This window comes from Mesoplodon mirus, assembly GCF_964341445.2.
Source record: "Mesoplodon mirus genome assembly, chromosome: 3".
NCBI classification, from domain to species: domain Eukaryota; kingdom Metazoa; phylum Chordata; class Mammalia; order Artiodactyla; family Ziphiidae; genus Mesoplodon; species Mesoplodon mirus.
In genome coordinates, this window is record NC_138978.1 from 95,939,944 (window position 1) to 95,956,378 (window position 16,435).

Sequence of the window (16,435 nt, forward strand, 5' to 3'; positions counted from 1 at the left end):
CCGTACACTGCAACGAAGAGCCCATGTGCTGTGATGAAGACCCAACGCAGCCTAAAGCAAGAAAGAACACTCAAACCCTAACCATAAGAAAACAATTCAAATTAAAAGTGGGCAGAAGGCATGAACAGATGCTTCATTAAATAGGATATAAAATGGTAAATAAGCACATGAAAAGATGTTCAACATCATTAGCCATTAGGAAAATGCAAATTAAAACTAAGATGACATACCACAACACACCTATCAGAATAGCTAAAATAAAAATATTGCCAATATGAAGTGCTGACAAAAATACAGAGCAATGGGCACTCTTACACTGCTTGCAGCAATGCAAAATGACACAGCCACTCTGGAAATCATTTTGGCAGTTTCTTATAAACTTAAATGTACATTTACCATATGACCCAGCAATTGCACTCCTGCCTATCTTCTCTAGAGAAATAAAAACTTAACGTTCACACAAAAGCCTGTATGTGAATATTTTAACAACTCTATATGTAATGACTAAAAACTGGAAAAACCCAAATCTCGTTCAAATAGTGAATGGATAAACAAACTACAGTGTATCTATACATGAGACTACTACTTAGCAATAAAAAAGAATGAACTTTTGATACATGCAATAACTTGGATGAATTTTAAAAGCATTTTGTTTTGAAAGAAGCCAGTTTCATTTATATGCCATGCTCAAAAAGACAAAACTATAGAGAAAGATCAGCTCAATGGTTACAAGGGATTATAGGGGGGTAGAGGGGTGAATATGAAGGGATAGGGTGAGGGAGTTTTTCTGGGTGATAGAACTATTCTGTGTCTGGATTATGAGAGTGATTTCACTGTATGATAGTTTAAAATAGCATTAAAACTAATAGTATTAATAGTATTAAAGGGCTAACAACTATTAAACAAACAAATGAATGTAGTGTTTAGGTGTTTCAACTTAAATGGCCAAAACACTGGGATTCCACAATAGCAGACCAAAACCAATATCATTCATCCTTTTTCTGCTGATAAATAGTGCACATTTTTCATTTTACAATTACATTTAAATTGAGGTTAAATTACATACAGATTAGAGTTAGCAGATTTAGCAAATAAAAACACAGGCACTCAATTCAATTTCAATTTCAAATAAATATCTTTTTTTTTAGTATAAATGTGTCCCAAATATTGAATGGGACATATTTGTATTTAAAAAAATTATTCATTGTTTATCTGAAATTCAATTTAAATGCATACCCTGTGTTAACTTGTAATCCTAACACAGAAAAATTCACAGATCCTAAATCTATATAACTGAGTGAATTTTGATAAATGTTTATACCCATACAACCAAAAACCCCATCAAGATACAGAAACTTTTCATGACCCTGGTTCCTTTCTGTCCCCTTCCAGTCACTCTTCACTCTCTCCATAAGTAACCACTGTTTTCTTTTAATTAGTTTTGCCTGTTGCTGTACTTCATATAAATGGAAGTGTACAGTACTATTTTGTATCTGGTTTCTTTCACCTAACATGTTTTTGAAATTCACTCATGTCTGTGTGTGAGTCAATAGCTCATTCTGTTTTATGGCCAAGTAATATTCCATCGTAAAACACACAATTTGTAAATGCATTCTCTTGTAATGGACACATGGCTTGGTTCCAGTTTGGGGCTATAAATGAATAAATATACAAAGTTATAAACATTCACAGACTATTTTTTGCCAGTATGTTTTCATTTCTTTTGAGTCAATACGTAGGACTGGTTTTGCTAGTTCAGGGGGCAGTTGTATGTTTAATTTATAAGAAACTGCCAGTTATTTTCCAAAGTAGTTGTGCCGATTTATATTCCTACCAATATTGAGATTTTCAGTTACTCCATATCCTGGTAGCTTTCGCTACTGTTAGCCTTTAAAAATTCTGACATTCTATTGGCTTTAATTTTCTTTACTGTTTGTCCGTTTCCTATTTCACCAATTTCTGCTCTTATGTTCAGTATTTGCTTCCTTCTAGTTAGTGCTTAATACACTTTTCTTTTTCTAGCTTTCTAAAATGAAAACAGATCGTTGATTTTAAAACTTTTCTATTCTAACGCAATAAATTTCTAAGCACTGCATCTGCATAAATTTCTAAGGTCTGCATCCCACAAATTTTCACATTTTATGTTTCTGTCTTTATTCAGTTAAAAATAAATATTGTTTTATCTCCAAATATTTGGGACTTTTACAGACATCTTTTTGTCAGCAATTTAAAATTTAATTCCATTGTGGTCAATGGCCAAGCATATGGTCTACTTTGGTGAATGTTTCATATGTGCTTGAAAATAACGTCTAGTCTACGACTGTTAGCTGTAGTGATCAGTTTGACCCAAATTGTTGGTGTTGTCCAATCAATATTTTTACTGGTTTTGTTTACTTCTATCAGTTGCTGAGACAAGATTGTTAAAATCCCCAACTTTGTAGATTTGTCTATATCGTCCTTCAGTTTTGTCAATTTTTGCCTCATGTATTTTCAAGCTGGTATTCAATGCATACACATTTAGGATATGTCTTCTTCATGAACTGCCCCTTTCCTCTTTATGAAAAGTCTTTCTTTATCTCCAGTATACTCCTTCTTTTGAAGTCCATTTTGTTTTATGTTAATAGAGCCCCTTGTTTTCTTATGCTTACTGTTTGTATGGTCTATTTTTTCCCCATTCTACTTTCATCCTGTCTTTATATTTAAAGTTTAATGCTTAGAGACATTTAGTTGAGCCTTTAAAAAAAAATCTAGTTCTTTTCATCAGACTACCTAATTTACATTTAAGCAATTATTGGTTTGTTTGAATTTAACTCTACCATTCTACTATGTGTTTTCTCTTTGCCCTATGTTTTTTGACCTTTATTTCCTCCTTTCCTGCCCTCTTTTTGTTAACCATGTATCTTTCAGTATTCAATTTTAATTCCTTAATTTTTTTTTACCTCTGCCATGTGTGTTTTTTTGATAGTAGTTGACAAGGGATTACAATACATACCCTTATCAGTCTACTTACAGTTAGTATTCTACTACTTCAAATAAAATGTAACAACCTGCATAACTATAATTATGCAACTGTATAATTCCCTTTACCCCCTGCAACTTGTGTTATTTGCATATATTTTACAGCTACATATATGCCACAATGCTATGTTAAATTGTCAGTTGTCTTTTAAAAACATGAAGCAAAGAAAACCTGATAGTCATTTATACTTACATACTTATTATTTCCTTCCTTCTAGCTGATGTCATTTACCTTCAGCCCCAAAATTCTCCCTCGGCTTTCCTCGCAGTGCAGGTCTGCTAGTGACAAATTCTGTTTTCATGAAGATTGCTTTATTTTGCCTTTATTTTTGAAGGATATTTTTACTGGATCTAGAACACTGGATTGATAAGAGTTTTGTTTTGCTTTTGAATTTGTGTAGATTTTGTCTTTCCATTGTCTTATGACCTCCACTATTTCTGATGAGAAGTAGTCAATTTTTGTTATTCCCTGGTGGGTTCCCCAATACCACTTTTGGTGGCTTTTAAGATTCTCTCTTATCTTTGGTTTTCATCAGTTTTAACATTTATTCTGCTTTGAGTTCACTAAATTTATTGGATCTGTATATTCATAGTTTCACCAAACTTGGGTAAATTTTGGCCTTTACCTACTCGTATTTTTTCTACCCTATTTCCTTTCTGTTCTTCTTCTGGGGATCCAGTAACATCTTTGTTGGACTGCTTGATATTGTCCCACATGGCACTGAGGTTCTGTGCTTTTTTTTTTTCTTCCCTCTAACCTTTTTTCTTTATTCCTCAGATAGATATCAATAATTTCTATTCATCTATCATCTGCACTCTGTTGCTAAGTCCAACCGTTCGGGGTTTTTTGTTTGTTTCCAATTCTCTGCTGAGAGTACCATTTATATTAATTCATTACAACCACTTTTCCTTTTCATCCTCATAGTTCTAATAGCTGCTTTGAAATCCTTGTCTGCGAATTCCAATATCTGGATTATGTTGGGATCTCGTTCTACTGTGTGCTTTTCTCTTTTTGACCATAAGTCATATTTTCCTGTTTCATTGCATGCCTCATAATATTTTATAGTATTCTAGGCATTGTTGATAGATTGATTCATTTTGTTATGCTCCGGAAGAAATAAGCTTTGTTCTAGCAGGCAGTTAAATTATTGGCTAATCACCTTGATTTTATGGAAGCTTGATTTTACATTATGTTAAAGATTTTGTCTTTAGTTTTAGCACAAATCCTTAGTGCTGGGCACAGCCTTTTCTGATAATACACAACCATTCTGGGGATTTGAGGGAAAGCCTAAGGTACTTACCAAGGCTTCTAGCTTGTTGGGATTCAAACTGTTTTCTCTTGCAACTGAGAGCGACAATCTCTGCTCAGCTTTTTCAGCCTTCCAGCTATGGCTTTCCACCTGGTTCACTAGAATCTTCCCTGCACATGCACAATGCAGGAGTTAGTCAAAGACTTAAGAGGAAATCATATGCAGATTGGAAGTCTCCTCCATCAGTGCCACCTTCATTTCTAGAATTTCCTCCTTCAATTTACAGCTCCTCAAGCAGCCCCCAATTCCTCCAATACCTCAAGTCATTAAGACTGCAATTTCTCTTCAGTTCCAGCCACCCCCTCACCAGACAGACTGGTGAATGCCCTGAGGGAAAAGTCATATAAGCATAGTTCTCAGGCTGCTTTTGGTCACTCCCCAGTGCCTTTAGACAGTTATTTATTATATTTTTCCAGAGTTTATAATTGGGAGGGCTTGTACATTACAACTATTCCACCACTACCAACACCAGAAGGCCTTCACTTTATAATTCTTCATTGTTTAATTTAACACCTTAGAAAAAAACAATACAGAACTGGTACTTAAATGCCCTTGTCTCTCTCCTCTTTTTCATCCAACATAGTGAAAACAGAATGTTTCACATATATTAAAATATCTTTTATCTCAAATGAAATGAAACAACTCAAAATAATCTCTTCTTAATTGATGCTTCCAGAAAGTAGGCAAGTAGTTGCTCAACTTCCTATGGATCTACTGAACAAAGAGTTCAGATAAGTTGATTAGGCCATGAAAACACAGTTGATTGACCTTGAACAAGGTCGGGGTTAGGGACACTGACCCTCCATGCAGTTGAAAACATCTCTGGTTCCACATCCATGGATTCAACCATCTGAGGATTCAACCAACCATGGATTGTGTAGTACTGTAGTATGTATTTAGTGAAAAAAATCTGCGTATATGCAGACCTACACAGTTCAAGCCTGTGTTGTTCAAGGGTCAACTGTACTCAGAGTTAGACCAACTAAACTAACATGTAGCAAAGCTATTTCTGTTATAAACTGACAAAGTATGAGACTTCATAGTCACGAAACATAATAAATGGAGTGTGATTTACAACTAGGAAGAAGAATGTGGCTACTTGCATACATACAGAGGCATATTAACTGTTAACTGATACGATAAATCTTGACCAATCCATTGTTGTTTTCAAACTTAAATATTTTAAAATTTTATTTTGTAGTCAGCAAGTTTTCCATTTTTCAGCTTGGATGTGAAGGATGCTATTTAAAACCAAATAGCAACTGTACATGGCTGGCTGAACATTTATAATTCAACAATTATATAACCTCCAAAATACAGCAGAATATGAGGCACATAATTAGGACGTCAGCTAAACAAGACAAGGCAATTCAAAAGGATGTCACATTGTGGCATGTGCTCAGCTGAGCTTTAAGTAAGTAGGACTGTTGGGTGGGGACTTATTCTTCCCACCTCTGTTTATATGCATTAATACCAAATGTTGTCAGGACAACTTATCTTGCAGTCAGGACATCTGACTTTTTAAGAAAGAAGAAAGCTCCACCTTGTATAAACTGATTTCATAAACAAAAATTGCTTTTAAATGACTCTGTCGATGGATGTCTATCTGTAAGTTTTCCAGCATGGTCTGCTCCATGTATGTACATCCTGAAAAACTGCCAAAATAGCAGCAAAAACTGATGATATCATAGGGAAAAAACTCATTGCCAAAGGAAACCAAGCATTGTTGAGTCAGCATCTTTCTTCTTGGTCACTCGTTTTATACTTCTTAGGTAAACCAAAAGACCTGTTTGATTTGTTATACAAATATGTGTATTGCATATATAACTGAAATTAACATCTAACAATAGAAATGCCTATGTTCAGAGTCCATCAATGCTTTGGGATTCTGAGCTATTTTCTGGTATGGAAAACAGACTTAGCATCTCCATCTCCAGTGGATGCAAGCTGCCTCCTGTGATAATCAAGGAATGTAATGGTCCTCCCAAGTCCACAGTACACATTTGCTGCAAAGTGCCTGCTGCAATTTTCTGGTCTTCAGCTCCAACCCTGGCTAAGCCAACGCAGAGTGTCTCCTCGGTGACTGCTATTAAAAAAAAAAAAAGATACCACCATTCAATTCAGCAAATGCATTATCCTGAATCCATTCAAACTAACACTAGTACCAAAGTACATTCAAAGAAGACCCAAATATATTACATCTCCTTAGTCACTCATTATGGACACACTATCTACTGATTTATCTAAGGCTTTTCTAAATTATTTGCACTACCTGACATATAAAGTAAAGTAGTACTTCCTAACTTTATCCTTTCAGAATTCCAAAGACTTACCTTAGTTTAAATTTTTAGGACTTGAATAATTCCTGTATCCATACTCTATTGCATAGCATTTGTCTTTAAGTAGATTCCGAGTGGACAATGTTTATTACATGCTTATATTTTAAATAAAATGTTTGAGATATATTCACATTAGCCAAGATATACTGGAAAAACCAGGGGATTATGAGCTAAATACACAGATTTGAGTCTGTGCTTGGCCACCTAGCTATGTGACAAACTTCAGTTTTTTCATTTTTTTTTTTTAGTGGAATACCATCTGTCATAAATGGTGGTTTAAGGGCTAAGATAATAGATATGAAAGTACTTAGTAAACTACATAGCCCTTAACAAATAATAGGCATTATGACATTCCTTATGCTTTTAAGTTCAAAATAACCAATATTAGTGAACTTTAGTATTATTCACTCTGGCCTGACAGCTGAAGGGCTGACCCTCTTGTGGTTTTGTTTAGTTGGGAAAGCTGTCCTGATTGAAAAATGGTCAAAATGGGGCACATCATTTCTACAAGGACAAGCAGGCATGTAAGGAACTCTGTGTAAAGGTATGGATACAGAGCACCCTTGCAGATTATTTGTTTCATGACTTTAACAAGGCCTACTGAGGCCAATGTTATTCAAGAATCTATTCATGTATCTTTTCTATCAAGAAATAGGTGCTCAAAGCCAGTCAGCACCTAACAACAGAATATAATGACAGATTCATTTAAGAATGTCTCAATAAAAACCTACTGACGGTGAACATTTTATTATATACCACATCTATTAATACTATGTCTAGATATTAGGAATATAAGGATAAATTCTCTTGTCTTTATCCTGAAGAAAACTATACCTGGTCTAATTGCTGAGAATGAGAAAAAGTAGAATAAGTATACTTTTACAGGACAGAGTTTACCATAGATTTGGGCTAAAATGGAAGTTCTGTATTTTACCAAAATATTTATATGTTAACATTTACATAAAAGCTGATTTATAGTTAATTTGTAAAAAATCCTTACTTTCTAGAATGATATTAATTTTACTAGAAGGAACTCCATTATTTTTCTTTCAGTAGAACATTCAGCTTATGAGATTTAAGGTAATGTTGAAAAAAAGTGACATGGAAAAATACAGTGCAAACACACTGACTCTCACTTCAGTGATGCTGGTATATATATGTGTGTGTATGTCAGACGTTACATACACATCTCAGTGTAACAGTAGGGGAATACGAGAGCCCTTTTAAGGTTCTTCATACCTGGTTCTTCTCCTCGTATTCGCTGATTCTGAACAATCTCCAGAAGTTGCTGGGCTGCTTGGTTTACACTCATATAACGAGGAGGTTCATAGATCTTTCTTCCCCTGTAAGTGTAAAACTAGATGCCACTGTTCTTAGCCATGAAATTACACAATATATTTTTAACACAGTTACTCCCCCAGGTATACTCAATTACCATAGTCTACATTATGTTTGAAGTGGTCACTTGTTACCCACTTTAAGTATACATTAAAGCACGGATACAGTGATCATTTATCTTAAGTTTCTTAACCATTTTTTCATTGTTCTACTTCAAATGCCCTCTCATCTCACTGAAATGCTGGCAGAAATAAAAGTCCAACAACTTAAAAGATAAATGTTTAAATCAAAGTTACTTTTATTCGAAGTGATACTTCAGGCAAAAATAATTCAAAATAAGCAATTTGTTCTATACCTTAGTTTAATCAGGTTCTATAGTGTTCATTTTTATTACCATGTTTAAACCACATATCCTTCTTTTCACATCTTCCTCTAAAAAAAGTAAACTAAAGCGATAAATATCTCAAAATCTTGGAGGATAAGATGTTTACTTCCATATACCTCAAAAGCCTATCACATTTGCCCAATGATCAAAATAAAAACAATGCTTTTGCAGTTTACAAAACAGTTCATATAGATTATTTTACTGACTCTCAAAACAATTCTGTAAGTCAGCACTCTCCAAGAGGAATATAGTGCAAACAGTAAACATAATTTTAAATTTTCTATAGTCTCTACATTAATAAAAGTAAAAAAAAAAAGAAAAAAATAACTTTAGTATGTTTATTTAACCCAATAGATCCAGAATGTTATATTTCAACATTTATTCCTATAAAAATTATCAAAGATTGTTTTTGTACTAAGTCTTTGAAATCTGGAATGTATTTTATATTTTAGCACATCTTAATTCAAATGTTAAATTTTCATTGGAAATACTTGATCTGTATTTAGATTTCATAAAATTCATGGTTGTAAAAGTAGATTTACATACTGAATTGTTCTAAATATACTTAAATGTTTTCTATTAACTAAGTTGAGTATGTTTTAATTTAATTAAAATTAAATTATAAATTCAGTTCCTCAGTTACATTAGCCATACATATTTAAAGTGCTCATTAGTTACATGTGGGTAGCAGCTACTGTATTGGACACTGCACCTATAAGCAAAAGGGGTTAGTACTTCCATTACACAAATGAAGAAAATACAGCTCAGAAATGGAAGTAACTTGCCCAAGAGCACATAACCAGAGGCCAACTCAAGACTCAAACCCGTGTCTTCTGACTTCCAATTAACTCATTCCACAAATACTTACTGAGTGCCTATCAGGTGCCAACCACTGTTCTCAGTACTGACTCAAGAAATCTATTGCTATTTCTACTCTATCTATCACACTGCTTATCATTTCATAAGATTGAAAGTATTTAATTTTGCACTGTTACTGAAAACTGATTTTCAACAATCTTTAGAACCCATGTTACTTAAGTAGAACTTATTGTTCACGGAATTAAAGTAGATGTAAGCATTCTCAGAATAAGAACTTACTTGATTAGATTTTCCAAAGACTGCTCCTTTACTTTGATGTCTGTAGGAAGTAAAAAATAGTTCTCTTTTAATTAACTACTTTATCCAAAATCCTACGTGTAAACTTCAACTGAGTCACCTAAGTTTGTGGTAGACATTATTTCTCAAGTCTCCAAAATGCTAATTTGATTGAGTCTATGACAATCGTTCCTCACACTTGTATCTGGACACTTTTTAAAGGAAATATGAAGAAGAAGGGAAGCTTGTGGTTGTGTAAAGGTCATTAGTTAGAAAACAAACATGAAGTTGGCCCTGAGACCATCCTGAAAGGATCAAATTTCCTCTTGGAAAAGAAGACACAGGAAAGAGTTAGATAAATATTGGCATATACACTACCAAACAGCTAATCAAAATTTTTGTGTTCATTTCTATTAGGTGGTAACTTCATAGAACCAACTGAAAAGTCTTGTTATGTTCCTCTTCTTACCTATTTTTCAGGCACTAGAATATAAGCTTCAATGCATGTAACATAAATAAAAGAAAATTCTTACCACATTTTGAAAAGAGACTTTTGCTTTCTTGTGAATGGTAAGACATGCCTAATAACTTATGCATACTTTAATACCAAGTATTCATACTTTAATTGGGATTTCCTGAGCACTGACTGGTAGCCAGGTACAGGGCTACCACAGCGGCCAAAACCCACGTAGTCTTTGCTCTAATAAAGCTTGACAATGCAAGCATCACAAAGATTTGATCCTTTACACTTTTTAATCACTGATGCTCAGCTAAACAATTCAGTAGAAGGTAAAAAAGCAGAATCACTCTACATCCTCACAGGAACTCAGCACACAACAGCAAGAGCGACAGCTGCTTCCTGTTCTACATGCTGAAAACAAATGGTTCAGTCAAAGTTTGTTTTTGCAAAAATAAATATAGTGTAACTGAGGGGTCTTTCTGATAGACTTCTACAGCTTTCCCAAGTGATTATAAAAGTTTTTCTCATAAAGGATACTAAGTATTTGCTTGGAAAATACTCCAGAGATAATCCCTTACATGTATTTCTAAATATTCTTGGAACCAGCAGTGAATATATTTTTCAGGTTCGAAATATCATTAATTATTTAATATTGCCACTTGTCTGGCACATATAGGAAAAAATGCGTATCTATTATTGAAATATGGCCTGCAATACAATTAATTATATATAAGTCAACTTTGAGCTCCTTTACACAACAGTTGTAATATATTTTTTTAATTAAACACATTTATTAATGTATTCACCTTGAGCTTCTGAAATGTTGTCATACTTAAGTTTTTAATTTAATATCTTCAATATTTTTACTTTTTTACTGATATGCTCTACAGAATTTGATTTTAAAAATTAAGAGGGTTGGGGAGAATTTTTACAGGCAAATGCTTTTTAATTGAACATAAGACTGCATTAGTGAATTAATCTCAAGACAGACCTATCTTGATACTTTTCCCTTGTCTTCACACAGGCCATAATTATTCCTTTCTACTTCTACTTGCTAGAATGTAAGTTTCTCCTATTCATCTTAGTACCAGCACCTAGCATAATGCAAGTACCTAGTAGATACTCCATAAATTCTACTGAATAAATTTGTTCACATGGCTCTACTACCACCAGCCCATCTTAAATTATCTACCCTTTAAGTAGAGTAAAAGTCCCAGCTCTTTCAGAAAGCCTTTACTGACTTCCTCTTAAATGCTCTTTGTACTCTGAAATATCCATACAATTAATGCTATATTTTATTAATCTCTAATTACATTATATGTATCAGTCTTATCCTTCCAAGTAAATTTTAAATTCTCTATGGTTTCTTACCATGACATAGTCTCACTAATCCCTACAGGGCATGGCCCATAGCAGGCATTCAATAAATACGTACTAATTTGAATAATGAGAATTCCAGGTGATTAAATGATGAGATCTATGGTTTGAGAATTTGGAATCATGATATCTTATACTTCACACCTTGTTCCTGTTTTTGTTAATGGAGCAAGGAAAATATATTGTTTAACCTTGTTTGTTTTTTCCCAGGAAAGCCAAGAAAAGAGGCAGCTCTTAGAGAAAGTTCAAGAGCCAAAGTTCTGGTTTGTCCTTCCTGCCTCTCCATACAATAGAACTTAACTGTTCTATAAACTTTCATGTACACAGCACATTAGTTCCAACTAGATTTCAAAACCCTGAGGGCAGGACCCATGTCTTAATACTTCCTTAGTATTCCAGAAGAACCTAACTCCACACTGGGCATACAGTAAATACTCAATAAATACTGTAAACTGATTTTCTGTCCTTACAAAGCTTCCAAAAGATAAATCCTATTTTTCCTCCTTTCCCCCATTTTTTATGATACATCAAGATGTTATCAGGTAGCTTGCCTCTTAAGACTACTTTTCTCCCCATTCTGTTTTAAAACCTCTCAGTTCTGTTGTAAAACACACACACACACATGCTTTTTAGTGCCTGAGCTCCAATGAATCCTTATTTTTTATCCCTCAGTTGCATATACTTCTACTTCTGCCTTTTATAAAAGTCCGTTTAACAGCTGTCCTTCTCACATCCTTCTAGTTTGACTTTCTACATACTGCTGGCCTTAATTGCATCTAAGTTTAAGATAACATGATGGAAATATCTAATGGCATATTCCACATGAATTAACAAGTGTGTTACAGTTGGCCTGCCAGTAGGAACTACAAAAAAAGGAAAACTAGTATCTTTCCACATGGAAAATCTAAACACAAAACTATAAAGCTAATTAATAATGAATTACTAAACTGCCCTGGTAATAAACTAAAATAAGAAAACATTATTATACCAGTTAATTGTGGGATATAGGCATAAGCCAAAAAAATGTTAGAGGAGCATGCATGGCCTGATCTAGATCTAGAATTAATTAGATGTCAATGTTAATGGAGTAAAAAGGATGTATTCTAGCTGGAACTGAATGAGCTAGAAAGAGTTAAAACACTTTCTGTGCCAATGGGTAATAAGATCCAAGTCTGAGAAAATAAGCTAAAAGTAAACTTCAACCAATTAACTTCCATTACATATTTGTTGAACAGCTACACTGTGCCAGACTTCTAGACATTAGGAAGAGGGGAATGAGCAAGATAAAGTCCCTGCTCTTATGAAGTAGGGAAGAAAACCAACAAGTTAATAAAATAATTCAGATGGATGGTAAGACTTAAAAGAAATAATACAAGGTAATAGGAAAGAGAATCACTGGAGGATACAGGGTGTACCACATCAGATTAGGTAGAATTTCACTTTAGATCAGGAGTCAGTAAACTTGTTCTGTAAAGAAGTAGGTAGTAAATATTTTAGGTTCTGAGGGCCACAAGGTCTCTGTCAAAATTACTTATCACTGCCAGTGGAGCATGAAAGCAGCCACAGATAATACATAAATGAAGTAGCATGGCTATGTTCTAATTAAACGTTATTTATAAAACAGGCAGTAGGCTAGATTTGATCCACGGGTGCTAGTTTGCTAACCCCTGCTAGATAATTTCTGATTTCTACCCTATAAGAAATGTTAAACATTAGTAAAACTTTTCTACAGTCTTCTCTTTTAAAAGAGACATATTGATTGAGGTTCTGATAATGTACAAATTATATATTATTGAATAATAGAGAACTGTCTATATTATACAAATAACCTAAATGCCTTTGGCAAATAGGAATCTTTTCTAATGTTCTGAATATCTGTACTTACTACAGAGGCCAAAACCATGGGTTCATTCTTTGCCCTGATTCTGTGCTATGTGGCAGACATTCTTCTGCTGTGACTTCACACACAGTATCACTAAAACAGTGCAATTCAATGTATGATCCGAGGACTGATGCCACTATGTGAGAATTTTGTTCCCAATAAATGATTAAAAAAAAACTACAGGAGTAAGACTAAGTGTTTACAAACACTTACAGTAATTTGACTTTGACACAAAAGATTAGAAACTTAAAAGTAAATAAATATATGTATTTATTTTTACGTATATTTATTTTATATGTGTGTGTGTACATACACACATATCTACACACACACATGTATAAAAAACTTGGTCCTTCACCACAAATTGAGAAGTACTGCTCTAAACACTTCCATGAGGCAAGAAAAGATTATTCCTATTTGATAAAAATGAAGGCAAAGGTAAGGACTGTTTACAATATTCTCTAGCTAGTATATAGTAGCACTCAGATTTTGTCTTCTGATCCCAAGTATAAGTGTCATTTCAAAGTTATCAAAGATGCCAGTTATTTCTTTTCTGTTGACTAGCCACAGATTAAAGCTCTGGTTATAGCATTTTTACAACACACACTGTAGAATAGGAACTGATAGCAAATATGAATCAGTACAATTCCAGTACCTCTGCTGACAAACGCAGCCCATCCCTTCTGAAGCTCTATCAGTACCACCAGCTTAGTGTACAAAGACAGTGATCCCAGCCATTTCCACACTAGGTAAGAAACAGAATTTGGCAGCATAATACAGTGAAAAGAGCTGTGAATAACAAGCTATTTGGATTCTATGAATTCTGCAACTAATAATCTGAGTGACAGTGGGAAAATGATTCAATATCTCTGGGCCTCAACTTCATCTGTAAAATAGGGCTTCAGTAAGATGATCTCAAGAGTCTCTTTCAGATCTATAATTCTGTGATTCTGATAGCATTAATACTGCAGTATTCAAAGGACACCGTAAGGAAGACAGGATGGAACGTGGTAAGAATAAATGCTCAATACGTCTACTGAATTGCTGTAAACTGACCAGAACAGGGTCTTAATGGACAAATGGGTAAAAGATGGCGAGGATCTATTAGGGCATAAGTAGGCAGCAGCACGAACTATGGCACATATGTAGGAGTAGCCATATCATATTTGGAACAGAAAATTCATTTCTCCACAGAGTACGGGGGAGAGCATGCCATGCATAGAGTAGCTAGCCTGTATCCCACAGAACAGTTTCACCTTCACACAAAATCAAAATGAGAACAATATGACAACTCCATATTGTCATCCTAAAGAAACTCCACAGCCCTTACCTAGTAAGCATAATGTGTGCATGCCGTTTTGTCTGTTCTTCTTCACTTTGTCAAAAAAGCTTTCTGGTCTCCAAGTGTCTGTCCAAAAAACAACAGACACTGTCTCTCCAAACCTATACAACTAGAAAAAATAAAAACTAAAATTAATTAATGATGGAACAATTCACTACTATTTCATAGACAACAATAAAAATAAAAAGCAAGAACCAAACTTGAGATGGACTGGGTATCAAGTCTGTCACACAAAAAAAAAGGTAATAAAAATTCTCTTTGATCCACAGCAGCTGGTGTCATTCTGATGCCCTTTCAGTTGGAGATTTCTAGTATTTCTGCATTCAGTATGGGAACATATGTAACTACTTCATGATTTAGCTAGGTAGCTGCTAAAAATACTGAAATACAAAGAACCCAGAAGGAAGCCAAAAAAAAAAAAAAAAAAGACTTTTGAGCAGTCAGAGCACAGTTCACAAAAATATTATCCTCACTTTACAGATGAGTCCACTGTCAAGATCAACTGACTTGCCTAAGGTCACACAGCTAGTTAGCAGTGAAAAAGAAACTCAAACCTAGGTCTGAGGAAGAGCTCCTTTCTACCATGACGTCTCAGTAAAATTCATGCACTGTATACTCACTGCAGCCATTCCCAAAACCTACTCCCCTACTTTACCCACTGTTTATTCCCTCACTATAGAGTTCAGTGATAGGCCTTTTCCCAGACCTCCTCCTTTCCCCCCAAGAGGCCCACCCACTCCACTTGACCATCACACAACCAAGAAGCTTGCTTTGTTCCAACTTGCTTCCAGGCTGGCTGCACATCTCACTTAAGTGAGTCCAACTCCAAATCTTATGCTGAGAAAATCTAGTTTTGAATTTTAGTTCCTCAACTTGTTAGCTGTGTGACATTATTCTTTCTAAGTCTTAATCCTTAAAATAGGAACAGTAATAACATATGTCCTTCCAATCCACAGGGGTGTACGAATCAAATAACATGTAAAAAGTTATTCGAACTGTGAATAATATGCTTATATGAGTTCTTATCCAGGCACTGCACAAAGGATTTTATTTTCAAAGACTTAATATATGGTAAAACATAACACTGAAGTTGTTATGTAAAGATTTAATTATTCAATTTAAAGAATGCCTGAAAGAATTTTTAGTAGAGCTGGAAAGCACTAAATGCTGGAAATTACATCTAGTCCTCTGCCGTAAATTAGCTGTGTAATTGAAACAGCTGTGTGACTTCAGGAACTCACCTAACTTTTCTAAGCCTAAAGTTCTTTATTTGAAAAATGAAGAAACTGGTCTGGAGAAGGGATTATCATCCCCAGGCTTCTCAGTTTTCAGAACCTGCTGCAAGACACATATAGGGAGGAAAGAGAGAAGCTACGACATTCAAAGTCCTCCATCCCTCCATCACTAAAGAACCTCAACTTTTCTCAATTTTTATATGTTGAGGGCTTAGAAACTATCACCGATATTCATAATGGTGACTTTGAGATCCCAAGGGAAGGTTCATCATATTCCTTATATGGCCACAACCTCCAACCTACCTACCAATAGGCTTTATTCCCAAAGTCCATTTGAAAATTGTCCGAAAAGGTATTTCCCCATAGAAGCCATGCTATCCAGTGGCAGTCGAATTCATAGATTAGTGTACAAAGACCCATGTAACTCTCAGAATTCAGTCATAAACCTTCCAGCCACACCTAACATGGTTTCTCTGTAATAAATGTATTTAGAGTTCCAATATAAGATCCCTGGAATACATTCACCCAAGCTACAAGGACTAAGCCTAGCTCTGTTGAGGGCTTCTGTTATTGTTGTTGTTCTATAAGAGGCAAATCTGTCCAACAAATATTTATTATAAATCATCCACTATGTGCCAGGCATTATACTAGGCA

At 34.6% G+C, this 16,435-nt stretch overlaps 1 protein-coding gene across 2 annotated transcripts in view; it reads right to left on the bottom strand.

The window, feature by feature from the left end:
- Positions 1 to 3,165: 3,165 nt before the first annotated feature.
- The window catches only part of DPH5 (diphthamide biosynthesis 5), a 39,525-nt gene continuing 26,255 nt past the window's right edge, over positions 3,166 to 16,435 (bottom strand). Inside the window, exons 5-8 of one of the 2 annotated variants that reach the window (XM_082614333.1) lie at positions 14,535 to 14,655; positions 9,489 to 9,528; positions 7,907 to 8,010; positions 3,166 to 6,414 (exon numbers count right to left, since the gene is read on the bottom strand). In XM_082614333.1, the coding sequence (XP_082470459.1) occupies positions 6,191 to 6,414; positions 7,907 to 8,010; positions 9,489 to 9,528; positions 14,535 to 14,655 (489 nt within the window). In that variant the 3' untranslated portion in view covers positions 3,166 to 6,190. The remainder of the gene's footprint in view (positions 6,415 to 7,906; positions 8,011 to 9,488; positions 9,529 to 14,534; positions 14,656 to 16,435) is intronic. The other variant, XM_082614332.1, reaches the window with a different exon arrangement.